The 16229-nt window shown below is 42.3% G+C and overlaps 1 protein-coding gene across 7 annotated transcripts in view; it reads right to left on the reverse strand.

Moving 5' to 3' along the window:
* Positions 1–16229, reverse strand: part of myo3b (myosin IIIB) — a 103568-nt gene that overhangs the window by 7787 nt on the left and 79552 nt on the right. For 6 of the 7 annotated variants that reach the window (XM_072685867.1, XM_072685865.1, XM_072685863.1 and 3 more), the window contains 3 exons: positions 3293–3393; positions 2765–2811; positions 1795–2145 (listed from right to left, as the gene is read on the reverse strand). In XM_072685867.1, coding sequence (XP_072541968.1) covers positions 1980–2145; positions 2765–2811; positions 3293–3393 — 314 coding nt within the window. In that variant the 3' untranslated portion in view covers positions 1795–1979. Of the gene's footprint in view, positions 1–1794; positions 2146–2764; positions 2812–3292; positions 3394–16229 lie in introns of those variants that run through there. The other variant, XR_011980020.1, reaches the window with a different exon arrangement.

Raw genomic sequence — 16229 nt, forward strand, 5'->3', positions numbered from 1 at the left:
CTGTAAAAAGTAACAGTGGCAATAAAACTGTATTTCATGCTATTATGTGTTTCCTGAACTGCAGGGGGCTTTCCATTACGGACATATTTTTTTTTGTTTCAAGTCATTCTGAAGTATTTTCATTGGTCCATTCATTATAACATTTCAACACAATATTAAGAACAAGGCTCACGTTGCGTTTGATACAGTGACTCATTCTGGAAGACCGTGATGAGATATAAATATGAATAATTTGTATTACATTAGTAATATTGTTGTGTAATGTGTAAAAGCAGCCTCTGGCATGGGAAAAGAATGAGCAAAGAAAGCTGGACACTAAGCCATATTAAAGCCTGTTCCTCTGAACTGTGATTACTCTGGAACAAAAAAGTCCCTGATGTTCTCCATGAAGCTGGAATCCCCCTGCACCACAGGATACCCTCCAAATCCCCCATCAAATGTGCATTGTCATTAACTTTTCTATTTATTTCTTCTACATCTGCACCATTTGTCATGCATATCAAAGCAAAGTGTGTTTTTCCCTTAAGACGCAAAAAAAAAACTAAAAAGAAAGGGGGAAAGAAAAAGAGAGAGAGAGAGATACTAAAAGAGCTAGAGTTTAATTTGTTCTTCTGAGCCAGACCCAATGTTGTCCCTCAACTGTAGAGAAGTGTAAGTGCTTCTACATGAAGCAGCTGATAGGGATGCTGGGGCTGACTAAGCACTCTAATTGAAAAAAAATAGTGTGTTTTTTTAAGCACTGGCTTTTGGTTCAAGCAGTTTAATTCTGTTTGAGCACAAACAACTAAACAAAGACAGCACTGCACTGGTGGGGAAGATAAACACAGGGCTTTTACATCTTGAATAAAAAAAAAATAGAAATTATGAAAAATAAAACACTTCTGTGATTTCCATGATGACTGTAAACACTCACACTTAGAAACACAAGAAGAATTTCACTGTACAGTACAAATATGACAACACTAAAGTCACCTTCTATTGTGTGCTAATATGCACTGCTGCATATATATGGTATATAAGGATTGATGCCAGTTTATCCATAGAGTATATTTATGCACTTTATGTCCAACTGTTTGTGTACACCCCTTCTAATCAATGCATTTAGCTACTGTAAGATGTGCAAGTGTGTGTCTTGTGCACACACACACACACACACACACACACTAAACTCGTCTAGTCCCTATGGAGAAGTACTGCCAATAGAATAGGACTCTCTGGAGCAGATCTTCAGCAGTGAGCTGTGGAGCAGTTGAATTGTGTTCTCTGGGATGATGGTGGTGCCTCATTCATTCCTTTTGGGATGAGTTGGGGATGAGGTGGGGTGGTGATTATCCAACATCCTGACCTCACTAACGCTCTTGTTGCTGACTGCAATCAAATCCTTACAGCAGCGCTGCAAATATTGAGTAGAAAGCCTTCCTTGGACAGTCTTAATGTCTTAATATACTTAATATCGGGAGAAACAATGAATGAGCGGGTGTCCCAATAATGTTGTCCATATAGCAGATGATGTAACCTATACAAGTCTCCTGTTGAACTGCATTTCTTATTGTACTGCATTAATAATTACAACATAGCTAAGAGATCAACTCTTGGGGCCAGTTTCCCGGACAGGATTTAAGTCTCGTCATGGACTACATATTGTCCTTCCAATAAAAAAAGATCTCCTGTTTTGTCCAGGACTAGGCTCAATCCTTTCCCCAAAACCGACCTTTTATTTCAGAACTGAAAATCATTCAATCACAGCTGAAGGATTGATTCTCAGCTGGATGGACCGAGTTGAAACTGCATTGCATTAACAGTAAAGATATTGACCACAGACCTGCAGACCTGGTGGGTAAAGCAAGGGGAGGACAGTTGCAGTGCTGTGTGTGTGTGTGTGTATTTGCGTAAGGTCCAAGAGGTGTGTGAACCTCTCACCTGCTGTGGGCTGGGCTGCGCTCAGGCTGAAGGCCGAGGCACAGCAGTATGTTCCGCTCTCAGCTCTGACTGACCAGCGCTCCTCTAGACAGCGGCGGAGCTGGAGCAGGACCGGGAGGAGGAGGAGGAAGAGGAGAAGAGGAGGAGAAATCTTCCTCAGGGATAGACTCCGCTGCAGAGAGCAGTTTGTAATACTCGTCCTCTCCGTCCAGGAGTTTGATGTGCCTGAGATTAGAAATAACGGCAAAAGAAAGAAAGAGAAGCAGAAAGAAAAAAAATAAAGGTACGTTTGAGACATAGAGTGAGATGTAACAGAAGGAGGGAGTTAAAGGGAGACAGAGAAAACAGGGAGGAAATGGTTAGACAGTTCTCTCACATGAATGTTACTCTTTATTTTCCTCCGGGGACAAAAAGCGAGTAAATGTTAATCCTTTAAATGGAAGCACTGATAGCCAGCATGAATGAGAGAGCGAGAGAGAGAGAGGGAGAGGGAGAGGGAGAGAGAAGGAGGGAGGGAGAGGCATTAATACTCATCCAGTTAAACCAACCTGGCAAACTGAGACAGGCTTTAGTTCAGAGATAGAGAGAGAGAGAAAGAGACAGAGAGAGAGAGAGAGAGGGGGTCACATACTGTATCTCACAATTAAAATTCGCATTGATGTACAATTTTTTCTTCCCTCCCAAGAATAATAGAAACGCGGGAGCTATTTAAAAGCCTCTTATTTTGAGCTCCGAATTTACATTAGCGGAAAACAAAATCCGTCTCTGGATCCCTCACTTCCACAAAGGGCCTGTTCTGTTTAGATATGGGGGTGAGGAGAAAGTAGGAAAGGCAGCTATTTACCCAAGTTTTCTGGGCTTCCTCTTGCTCCCCTGGTAATCTAGAGTTCTCTGTAGAGAGAGCACACACACACACACATACACACACCAAGCACAGAGTCAGAGAGTCAGAAAAGACGAGCAAACGAACGAACGAACGAGCGCGAGAGAGAATCATTAATTTTTAATTCAAAGTGATTTTGTGTTGAATGCGAGCAGATGCTGATAATATCAGAAGTCACAGCATAATTTTTTTTGATCAAAGAGGGCTGGGGTGAGCCTGATGAAGCATGCATCTTGCTCGGCTTTGATAAACCACATCAATTATTCACCGTGAAGGCAGACATCCTCACATGAAAGCAACAGATAAAGAGCAGAAGCCCATGCTGGAGACAACAGACGAGGAGCGAGGGGGTGGTGGTGGTGGTGGTGGTGAGGAGAAGGGGAGGGGGAAGGACCAGGGCGGCTCGGGGGTCTGGCACAGGTACCTTTAATTGTATTATCATGTGGAAACAAAGTCGGACAAAGGGCTTTATTTGGGCTTTGAACTCACGTTGAGCTGGTTGTAGTAAAGACTGTCCTCCGGGCTGTTCAGGAGCTTGGGCTGCTGGCCCCGACGCCGAGGGGCGCGCTGCAGCACCTTCACTGCTGGACCTGAAGGGGAAACGCGCACACACAGACACACACAGATCAGCGACACACTGCCGAGAGTGACACGTCTCCCACTGCGCTCCCCCACAGAAATCACATTAAAACAGCATCACTACAAGAGCTGACAAACACAACATGAACGCATGACTTACAGAAGTGTTCACAAACACACACCCCAGCACACAGTTAATCCACTCTTATGCATGGAGCCTTGTGTCGCAGACTAAGCTAGCTAAAACAAACTGTGTGTTCACGCACTTTCAGTCAAAACAGTAAAAAATCCTCAAACACTGATAATAACGCCATTCCAAGCACACACCAAAAGTAGTCCGAAAACAGAAAATTGCGTGTTGTATTTAAGGATAAATTTGAGTCGCTACAGTAACGATACATTTTGTTGTCTGTCCCCCTCCTCCTTCCCCCTGTTTTCCTCTTGATGTCTTTCTGTCTTCTTCTTTGCTTCAGTGTTTGGTTTGTATGGAAACACCTGCAAATAATCAAGATTTCACCACCATTCTGACCCCTTTCCATGTTATTTCAACTCACAAAGTCATGGTGGATCAGACGAGGGTGGTGAGTTGGTGTTGCTGGACAGTTACACTACACTACAGACTATACCAGCTACCTTGGGGGGACGACACAACACTAGGTGGAATGAACTGTAACTCGTGGTACTGTCTGTTCAAATCAATGAAAAGAAATCTAGTTAGTCTTATGCTCAGTTTTTTGCCTTTGGGGGTCCATACCGTGATGTAAACTGAACCATGATTTTACCCACTTTTATTTAACTTATCTATTATTACATACAAATGTTTTCCATAAGATGCAAATCTCTCTGTAAAACCTTTGGTGTTTTCTAACGAGGCCCATTAGTTTCTGCACTCAGAAATGGATGATCTAGTGTTATTTTGGTTAAATAATAGTTAAATAATGGTTACCTAGAAAGGACATAAACACAGTAAAAGTTTGCACATATGCAATACTTCTTCTGTCTCCTTGATTTGTGGTAAACACGAGTTTCAAATTCTTTTTTTTATTTTTTTTTAAATATGTATATTTGTCACCAAATTGGGAAAAATGACATGTAGCTAGACCCAACACAGCTGACTGGCATCTAAAATTTTAATCTTCATGACTCAATAGCTTAACATTTTCAGGACATGTTAGCTAAACTTCTCATATAGGAATTGTCCAAGTGGTTCCATGACTGGAAAACAAATCACTAAAGAAAGAAACAATCCGGATTAAACATGGAGTAACACAGTAACACACCTTCAGACACTGCACAAAGCAATCTCACTATGTCTATAAATGTATCAACACATTTTAACCACAGTTTTATGCGATTGGTAATTACAGCTGCACTGATTGCAGAACTCATGAAGCCGACCTCGACTTTTAAAGAAAACCGAAACACCTAACACAGCCTATTCTTACTGGCAAAATCTATTTTTCTCCATGTTCTCCTGTTGAAAGAATGTTCACTGCGCCCATTTGCCACGGCCTATTCAAACATGCAGCACGTGCTTATTACAATATGCCTATGATTCTGTGATCTGACAGTTGAAAATTCTGTGGGTTTACAATTATTGTAGATCAAATAGCATGTCAGCGAAGCTGGGAAATGCGCCCCCACCATCTCATGTTCACTTTTAACATTTCTGATCCACAAAAGCAGCCAGCTAAAATCCGGGACACCTTTACAAGGCAGCATGTATATTTAATGCCTGTTCCTGTTTCATCTCGGAGCCTTCGCTTTTGCGCAGACAGGCCTCCTCTGCTCATCATCTTTCCGGATCCTTCCGCCAAAGCACTGTTCAGTAACTCACAGTTACAGCGGAACTCAGCGGAGAGCTAACTTTGAACAGGCATCGTCACATCTCAATCCTGCTTATACTTCAAAGGTAGGAGGTTTCTCCCTCGCTCTCTCTCTCTCTCTCTCTCTCTCTCTCTCTCTCTCTCTCTCTCTCTCCTGCTCTCGGTGTAATTTCACTTTGCTTGGATTTTACTTACTCATGTTCTAGAGAAGTAGGAAGAGAGTTACTTGTCTACATTCATGCATTTATAATGGCTGGCCTGCGTTTAATCAGCACAGTGATTTGAGACAGAGCATAATTAAGTCAATGGTATACTGTTCCAGTGATGTTTTCCGAAAGTTGAAAGCCTACAGAGGGTATGAATTTTTTTTATGTCCTGTTCTGCTTCTTTTTTTTAACCCAGTTTTCTTGAGGCCAATTCCACCCACTAGGTAGGTCTCTGCCTAAGCTGGGAGGATGAAGGCCACAGCATCCTTTTGAACTGATGCTAACGCAAAATCATCAAACAGCTCAACATGCTTGGAGGAGATTCTGTCACTAGCAATTCTGTCACAGCCATCAGACACCCATGTTGGCTAGCATCATGCTAAGTGGTGTGTGGGTGTGGGGGGTGGTGTGTAGGGTGGGGGGTCACCCTTCCCCTAGCAGGGGTTGAGGCCAATTATGCCATAGAATGTAAAGTGGTTTTTGCATGGTGGGTACGTTTGTCATCCTGAAATACCACAATACCAATTCTACAGATTATCTAAAGTCAACGTAGGGTCAAAAATACACATACACTGGGTTCTGTGTACCCACCCCCAGGTGCTCTCTCCCCTCATCACACATAAAGTGCTGCCATGTGAGACTGTGGCTGGCTTCTCATGTATTGGAGAAGACATGTGATTAGTCTTTACTTTCCTAGTTTACTTTCCTAGTTAGCACTAGCATTGCTATTGCTAGAGATACAAACAGGTGGGTTAATTGACAGTACCCAGTTGGGAGAGAAAGGTGCTGAAAATGTCTTTGAACTTTCCATAGGCAAAGCCTCTTAACTCCCTGTTAGTAATCATGATTGACTACAGCTGGTAGGTTTTCTGTTCCCACATAAAAGGGGTCTGTTTGACAGCACTTAGCATCGAATTGACCAACAAACAGTACAATGGGAAAGTCCAAAGAGCTCAGCGCAGATCTGAGAAGGATGATCATAGATTTACACAAGTCAGGGGTGTCTTTTGGAGCCATTTCTAAACAACTGCAGATTCCTGGATCATCCGTTTAGAAATGTATGTACATACAAGTTAGGAGGCACCATCACTCTCAGCTGAGAGGAAATTTGTTCAAATAGCAAGGAACAACACAAGAACTACCAAGGCACAGACAGGCCTACAATAAAGTGGAAGTTGATAGATTTTTGGTGCTAAATTACCACAGCACCTGGTGAAAACACAATTAGCTCAAATAATTCTTTGTCTACACTGTATATGAAGAAAAAGAACAGTTCAAAGAAATATCAAGGCCAATATTGCCATAATAATATTGCTCACTAAATATCACCAGGCACTTCAGCTGACAGTACTGTTTCTTATGATATCACAAACTTACCAATAGCAATCACTGACCCATCTTATGGGTATATCAACAACGTTTAAGTTGGGAGAAATCAATAAAATCATGAAAGCATGTTCTCAAAAACTACCAACAGCACAGATATAAACAAATCTACCACAAAGGAGGGACTGTTAGGAGGAGAGACGATCTTTAAACAAGGCTTTTTTAAAAAACAAACTTTGAATTTCCCATGATACTACATCAAAGTACAAAATCTAATGCAATCATGTCTGGCAGCCTTGAACACTTCAGTTAGGGCCAATCATTTTCCAAAACAAAAAATCTGCATACTCCCTAGCAGTGATCATAAGATGGAGATTATTCCACATTGTGTGGAACAATGGAACACTTATCCCCCCAGCAAGAGCCCTCTTAATCTAACAAGTCATGTGTTACCTCAAATTATGATTTATCACAACCCTACACTCTCGTGAACTCTAAATCTTTTGTGCATACATACATACACATATTCCATATTGTCAGTGGTCACTGAAATACCACTCCATGTGGTCTAACCATTTCTCACTTTTTTTCTGAACATTCAATCGATGGAAATAATCACAAAAGAGGATTTTTTTTATCATTATTTAAGGGTCAAAATTGTGCATACACACACTTGCAGAAAGTTCCACAATGTCTATAAACTTGCCAAGGCCTCTCCCTGTTAGCGAACACAAGGTAGCTTTGTTGAGCCTACATAAAAAAGGTCTATTCGACATCACTCACTGAGATATCACCAATAGATGAGAAAGCCCAAGTTCAACGAAGACCTGAGAAGGATGTTCTTAGATTTACACAAGTCAGGAATGTCTCTTGAGAATCTGAGAGGTTGCAGTCAATGATAGAAGCCCTTGCTTCAAAATCGACACCTCCAAGCTTGACTGCTCTGACAGCTGACTGCACTGACAAAGAAAAAGCTTTCTGGAGGAAGGTTTTATGGTCAGATGAGACAAAGATTGAGTTGTTTGGCCACAATGACCGGAGGTATACCTCAGAATTCTCTAGCATTACCTCAAACCATCAGCTAAAACTTGGACACAACTGGGTGTTCCAGACCTCAGCCTTACTGAAAATATGTTAACTGTGCTTAAAAGTCAGGTCTGTAGTAGAAAGCCAACAAATTTACTGAAATTTAACTCCAACCAATAAGAGCCGAGGAGAATGTGTCAGATATCCAACCGAAATTCTGCCAGTAGCTACCAAAAGCATTTTAGCTGTGCTGAATGGATGTGAATTTTATTTGACAATCTATATACCTCTGCCATGTTTTTGTCATTTTTTGTTACATGAAAACAAATATGAAAATGTTCAGAGACTAAGTAGGGTATTAGCACAGTGATTATGGTTTTAATTAAGGCATTAACTGTATTAATTCTGTAATCATGCAGTAACCTTTAAGTAGCAGAGCCAAAGGGACAATAATAACTGTAGACTTTTAAGGGTTAAAGTGGGACTCTTATGCTGTACCTGAAACACTTAAAGCCAAGTGTATGTGTGCACTGTGCAGTATGGAGGCAGAGGGCAGGTGAATGTTGAAAGAGGACACTGCAGGCTGTAGGGCAGGGAGATGGAGAGTGTGAATGGGAGAAGAGGAGGAGCAGGAGGGAGGGAAGGAGGGAGGGAAACAGCTTGAGAGGCTGGGGGTGGTACATTCTCTCTGTAGTGGAGAGCTGACAGACACACACACACACACACACACACACACACACACACACACACACACACACATTTCCACTTGTAGCTCTCAGATCAGCTTTTAAACAGCTCGACCCACAGCTATTGCAGTGATCTGCTAAGCTTAAGAGGGCCAGGCTCTTACAACAGACACACACAGATATATATATATATATATAAATGCAGATATCTGTTAAGGTATCAACACAACTTGGTTAGAGCCCTTCAGATCTGTTATACTTGTTGAGGGATTGGTTTACTTTACACTCCAATTAAGAAGATCTGATGTCACTGATTGCTGTAGTTGTTCTTAGACAAGCTGCTGGTGAAACTCAATTACCCATAAAAATGACCTAAGCCAAGAAAGTCTGGAACCAAGGCTGGCTCCTAAATATACCACAATAACTTATTTTAATAAATAGAAACCTTTACACACTAAAGAGTAAATGAGCAGTGCAACCAGTAGCTCACAGAACAGCTATAACATTAACACATTACATTATCATTAATCCCTGTTTCTACACTCCACTTTATCAGCTCCACTTACCGTATAGGAGCACTTTGTACTACTATAATTACAGACTGTGGTCCATCTGTTTCTCTGCATACTTCATTAGCCTCCTTTCACCCTGTTCCTCAAAGATCAGGACCCCACAGGACCACCACAGAGCAGCTATTATGTGGGTGGTGGGTCATTCTCAGCACTGCAGTGACACTGACGTGGTGGTGGCATGTTAGTGTGTGTTGTGCTGGTGCGAGTGGATCAGACACAGCAGTGCTGCTGGAGTTGTTAAACACCTCAGTGTCACTGTGGGGCAACTTTGTATGATATGATATGATATGTCTACCAACATATCAGAACAGTCCACCAACCTGAAATACCCAGCCAAGAAAGACTAGAAGGACTAGAAGATGACCAACACAAACTGTGCAGCAACAGGTGAGCTTCTGTCTCAGACTTTAGATCAACAAGGTGGACTAACCAGAAAGGAGTGTCTACTAGAACACAGTGTTTAAAAACTCCAGCAGCCATGTTGTGTCTGGTCCCAACCTCGTACCAGCACAACTCACACTAACACACCACCTCTATGTCTATGAGTCACTGCAGTGCTGAGAATGACCCACCACCCAAATAATAGCTGCTCTGTGGTGGTCCTGTGGGGTCCTGATCTTTAAGGAACAGAGTGAAAGGAGGCTAATGAACTATGCAGAGAAACAGATGGACTACAGTCTGTAATCATAGAACTACAATATGCTCCTATATGGCAAGTGGAGCACAGTGAGTGTAGAAACAAGGATGCTGTGTTAATGTTATGGCTGATCTGTGAATAATTTAAAAATAACTTCAATGAGAGCATGCTATTACAATCCAACAAACAGAAGAAGACTAAATAACACGCAGCCTGGCACTCAGAGTCTGGATAAGTGCGTTTCTGTGTGTGTGTGTGTGTTTGTGTGTGTGTGTGTGTCTCTCTGTTTTATTGGGCGGTTACTAATAACTGGCAAAAGGCAACACAAATACCCTTCAATCATTTATTAATGTGCTATTGATTTGTCTAACAGACAGTGAGAAAGGATAAAAAATGAGGAAAAATAGAATAAAACTCCAGAGAATTCAGTTTGTTATTCAAGCAGCAGCCCTGAATATTATACATGTTTGTATCTGGTAGATAAAAAGGCTGAGAATTCTTTTTAAAGATAGGTAGCGCTTTCATATTTCAAAGAGAGGTTTTCATGCTATGATTCTCGACGCAACTCTTAAATACCACTTCTTAAATCCCTTGGAAATCTGAACGCTCCTCAGAAACTACATAAAAGAGATGCTAAAAGGGGGTTTTAGCACGTAAACGAGGGAGGTGTATCGATTCCCGGTCTACGATCACGTGCTGTGATCACCTGACGTGTCCTGGGCCGGGGGAGGCCGCTGGGGCTTTGTTTGTTCAGATGGAGGAGCTGAAGCACCAAAAGGCATCGAGGATTATAAGGAAAAATCATCAGCACACGGTCTTTGATGTCTAAATGAGGCATGTGCAGACCAGACCAGAGACTGCTTCTCTACAGAGCATATACACACATGCACATGCACAAACACACACACACACACACACACACACACACACACACACACACACACACACACACACGCATAACCAGACCATGGACTCTCTGGCACTCATAACTACTGGAGACGCACAAGAGGCCTGTTCTGTTTGAAAACACACACACACATACACACACACACACACACACACACACACACACAGACACACACAGACACACACAGACACACACACCACCCCCACACAACCATACTGAGAAGATACAGTTGGAGGGTGGAGAAGACTTCCAGATCAGTTTGGCCTTGGCTTTTGACTTAATTTTCAAATGGAAAACTGCATTTTCATTGGCATAGTTGTGTAAGTACAGTACCTGAAAGTGACATCCCATGAACCTCAAACACCCTTCACTGAAAAGAAGATCCAGAATAACTAAAACTGAGCTGCAAAACGAGTCAATTCCAACCCCCTCAAAACGGTTACATAACAGTCTTGATGCATCATATTTACATCCCAAAATGTACAAACACCCAGCCCACTAGTGAAAGTCCTACTAGCCCTGCTGGCAATGCGGTAAAATGCAACGGCCACTTCAGGAGAATGTCTTCGTTAGTTGTAGTTCATTTTCTTGGGAGCATCTTTGCCATGATTGTGCATCAGTAACACTGGAGAGCAACACATCATCTGCAGACAGGTAGACATCAGAAAAGGGTTGCTATGCAAACCAGACCATGTGACTGAGGCTTTTCCTGTACCAGTGTCCTCAGAAGGGGAGCCTTAAAAGAAAAAGATGACCAGCTTTACTATCTCTTCAGCTACCTAACAGAACAGTGCCCCAACAAGATAACAGCCCTATCTGGTGAGACTCGGGAATAGTACAAACAACAGTCACAGTGTTCTTGTTTCAGTGCTATGCAATGGGACACTATGCTATGTGGCTCCTGTGAGCTGTTGCAGAGCTGTAAAGCAACCAATCAGAGCAGGGCTTATCAAATTATTCAAGAGCTCAACATAAAAGGCAAACATTCTGAGGCCAGGTTGTAAATGGCCATGTCATTTAATAGCACAATTATAATGTTGACAATGCTAATGCAGGAAATGTGGCGATTTCAATTCTATTATTTCTAAACTCAGTTAGATAGATTAGGGATACATTTACATTTACATTTACGGCATTTAGCAGCTTATCCAGAGCGACTTACAAAGTGCTTTGCTATTTACCCAAGAAAAGCCTTAGCTAGTTAGAATAGGCTAATAATTCAAAAGATACCTCTAAGCTTAGACACTGCTAAACACAATACAGTAAGGCGACCATAGAACTATTCGTTCAAGTACTCTCTGAAGAGGTGGGTCTTCAGTCTGCGTTTGAAGACAGCGAGCGACTCGGCCATTCGGACACCCAGGGGCAGCTCGTTCCACCACTTTGGTGCCAGGACAGAAAAAAGCCTGGATCCGGGATACCGGATAGTGTTCTAGAAATCCACAGTGGACAACATCTAGGGGAGCCCAATCCTGGTCTGGGAGATCTTTCACCATAGAGAGCTCAGATTCAACACAATTTGACCCCAAGTTCAGATGCCCCTAAAGGTCTTCATCACCTGGACTGTGTTGTTAGATTAAGTAGATGTCCAGAACCTGATCTACAGTGTTGAGTCACGATGTTTAAGGATCAGCAAATCCCCAAACCATCTTTGTGTTCAGATATTCTTAACTGGTAGAGAACGCATGCTCAGCAGGATGCTTGCTTGACCATTTCTAAACCATATTTAAAGAAACTGCCAGGTCCACGCTGCTCAAGTGTGTGCTGTGACTCTAATGGTTAATGGTCTCAACGATTAGATTCAGTGTAGAAGGATCGCAGAGGGTTCAAGGGAATGAAGGAAATTACCTCACAGCAGGATTTGCTTATGAGCTACATGCGTCCACACTTTTCTTTTCCCTATGAGACATTCTCCTACACCTAAAACTCCAGGCTTCAAAGGCAGATCTGAGGATTTCAATAGATCCAGTGTTTAGATGAAAAGTTGACAGGCTGAAAAGGCATGGCACGTTAATCGTAAGTGCCTACAACACTATTCATCCTCAAGATGAAGAAAAACCAGGGCTTTAAAATACGTACTCTCCTTCTGGTTCGAAAGGAAAAAAAAACACAAGATAGATCCTCAGATCTTAAATACTAACTTTTTAGACAGTCCAGTGATGAGGTGTAGAGAAGAACATCTAGTTAACGCCTCACACTGACATTAAGAGGATTAAAAAAAAGTTGTGTCCAACTTTTCCTCCAAATTTCCACGGGCAGGCTGAACACTCCTGTCTGTCCAAACCTTACCTAGTGTGTGTCTGTCTCAGGAGAGGCCTGTTTTTAAAGAGCAGGGACAGACAGGGTATTAGATATTACAGATGACGAAGACAGGTACTGTAAAAAAGAATGAGCGTGACAGAAAGAAGGAAGGAGAGGGAGGGAGAGAAAGAGAGAGGGAGGGAGGGTGGGAGTCGTGTCTGTAGAACACAAAGTGGGTGTATCAGCTGTCTGGGGGCTGTCAGAAGGAGCTCCAGATGTGTGTTAAGGATGACGATGGGTGCCATGATGAGACATGATGTCATTGTAGTGAAGTAAACCTGCTAACACACAGAGCCTGTTGCTACAGATAAACCACACTCACCGCCTATGTGCCCTACTTTAATATATACAGCAGCTGGGACTACTTCACAGCTTCCAGTCAATGAATACAAACACACTATCCAATAATAACCCTTATCCTTTATATTAGGTTGTTGCAAAACCGGAGCAGCTCAATGTAGATCAGGAGATCAGGGTCGATGTTGGTTGCCAGGACTATTCATTAATGTAAGTAGTTACAAAATGAACCATTCGAAATTGCTGACAATGTCAAAATTCCTAATTACTACAAATTTTTGACACACCTTTTTTTTTTATTTTACTAATACCAAGCTAATATTTATTTTTTAAGTAACGCACTTGGCTTAAGATGAGAATCTGGCTATATATTTCCTGTGTGTGTGAAATTTTAGGCTAGATTTGTTACAGGAGTGGATTTTTTCAGCCATTTTTTAATCCAGCATTTTTTGCTGATAAGATGCAAATAAGCATAAAAGCAAATTTCATGTTCACTGTTTTTCATAGTTCACAGAACCAGGCAGAAATGTACCATCAAACACATACAGATGCAAGAAAAAGTGACTAAACTAATAACACACAATCAGTTGTACTGTACTTTTATTGAGCACATTGAGTGAACATCCACAGTGCAGGCTAGAAAAAGTAAGAAACCCCTTGAATTGAATAACCTGTAGATCACTCTTTAGCAGCAATCACCACCACCAAACGCTTTCTGTGGCTGCAAATATGATTTTTGCACAATGTTGAGGAGAAATACTGACGTATTCCTCCCTGGAAATGTGTTTAAGTTTACCAATATTTTGGGGATGTCTTGCATGAACTGTCCTCTTCAAGGTTATGCTCAGGAATCTGACTGTACCATTTTTGCAGTTTGTGTAAGTCTGTTGCTGTTATCTTTGGGTCCTTTCAGATTGTCCATTGTGCTCTTAGAGTGATCTTAACATGACACCAACTTCTAGGAAGAGACCTGATTTTGAGTGATGCACAGCCAGGTCTTTAGCAATGCTTTAGTGGCATTTTACAGCTTAATATGTCTCTATAAAACATCTTCCGAGGTTTACTGAAAGTTGTTTGCATCAAGGCATGCTTCACACTCTTCGGTTTTTCTTAAGAGGAACAAAGACACCTGTGAAACCCAGACTTCCATAAAAATAGATCTTGAAGTCAGTAGTATCACCATTCACATACTTTTTCTAGCCTGCACTGTGGGTGTTTACTCAACATGCTCAATAAAAGGCATGAATAGTATGGATGTCTGTGTCAGTTCAGTTAAACTAGGTTTGTCTGCAATTGCGAATTAACTGGTAACGATAACGATCAGACCACATTTTATTACTGATCAAAGCAGAAATCAAGATTATTCCAAAGGGCTGACATTTTTTCTTGCAACTATAAGAAAAAACAACCACGAATAATTTCATGTGGACAAGCACTGCATTACAGAACATGCACAAAACCCTCATGAACATCTTTTTAAAAAGAGAGAAGGCAGGTGAAATTAGTCTGACACTTTTCAAAATGCTCATATTTACATGTATGATGCACAGCCCTATTATACAGTTAAAGCTCACATTCCTCTGTTTGTTTCACAGCACGTGTGCCGGTGTAAAGCTGAGATCAGTCCATCCTAATAAACAAACTGTGCTTTTACATTTCTGCTGTCACTCTATCCGGTGTGAAGTTCTAAGTATGGGGAGCAGAAAATGCACCTGCAAAGCTCTTTCACGAGTACCAAGGCTTCATTTCTTATCATCTTTCTCTTGGCATGCTTCATAAGAGCAGGTTCGCTCCCTCTGTCTCAGACTCTCCCTTCTCCTTGCCATAATTGCCCTCTCTCCATTTTCATCGCCGTCTCACTCCTGACATGTATGTTTACCACAAGCATAATCTTCAAAAAGCGTGTTAACATAAGGAGCTCAGCTTTCATAACCCATAAAGCCTGATCCTGTTTACTACCGAGAGAGAGGGAGAGAGAGGGAGAGAGAAGGAAAGAGAGAAGGTGGTGTGAGTGAGGGCGAGCCAAAGCACTGATCATATCTCTGACAGTTTCTCAGCGTTTGTCTGTGTGTACGTATTTACGTTCTTCACAGGGTAAAGCGTTAATAAGGTATTAATATAGGGGATTAAGGAAGAGGTGTGTGAGTGTATGTGTGTGTGTGTGTGTGTTTGCAGGTGGTTTATGTGCACTGCTGCTGAGCTGATCAGCTCTATGTTTAAACTCCCAGCAGGAGAACACAACAACTGCAACTCAGACACAACACAGAGTGAAGAAGGCACTGATGCTTTAGAAGAGTGGCAGAAGTGTGCATGAATGTGTGTGTGTGTACGTGTGTGTGTGTGTGTGTAGACGTTTAGAATTACTTTCATTACAAAAAGTAACTGCAGGTAACTGGCCACTGCATTAGGCCCCGCCCCCAACTTAGGATTGGTGTTAAATGGCAGATCACTGCTGTGCTCACTTTCATTCATTCATTCTCTCTTCCTCTCTTTCTCTCTCTCTCTCTCACACACACACACACACACACACACACACACACACAGAGGCACACAGGCACAGGCACACAGGCACACACAGAGGCCACATGCACAGCTGGGCTGAGATCTGAGAGTCTGAGGCACTTAATGTCCATCAAACACAGAGTAAAGAGGTTCCGGGTCTCGGCGCAGTTTTCTGGCCCTGACCTAAAGCAGATTTAATCTGGTGAGGTTAGAGAGGGATTTAGAGTGTGTGTGTGTGTGTGTGTGTGTGTGTGTGCGCGTGCGTGAGAGAGAGAGAGTGCCTTGTAGTCTTGTGTGTGTGTTTGTGTGACTGCATATATCTCCGGGGGCGACAGCAGCAGGATGAGAGGCAGGAAGAGAGCTGAGCTCCAGACATCTGGCTCTGCATGCTCCCTGGACTCTCTCTCTCTCTCTCTCTCACACACACACACACACACACACACACACACACACACACCACACTGTGATCTGCCCCGATCAAAGCCTGCCCTGCCGCCACCACACACACACACACACACACACTCACACACACACACACACACACACACACACATAATACGC

Source organism: Salminus brasiliensis, chromosome 8 (genome assembly GCF_030463535.1).
Source record: "Salminus brasiliensis chromosome 8, fSalBra1.hap2, whole genome shotgun sequence".
Lineage (NCBI taxonomy): Eukaryota > Metazoa > Chordata > Actinopteri > Characiformes > Bryconidae > Salminus > Salminus brasiliensis.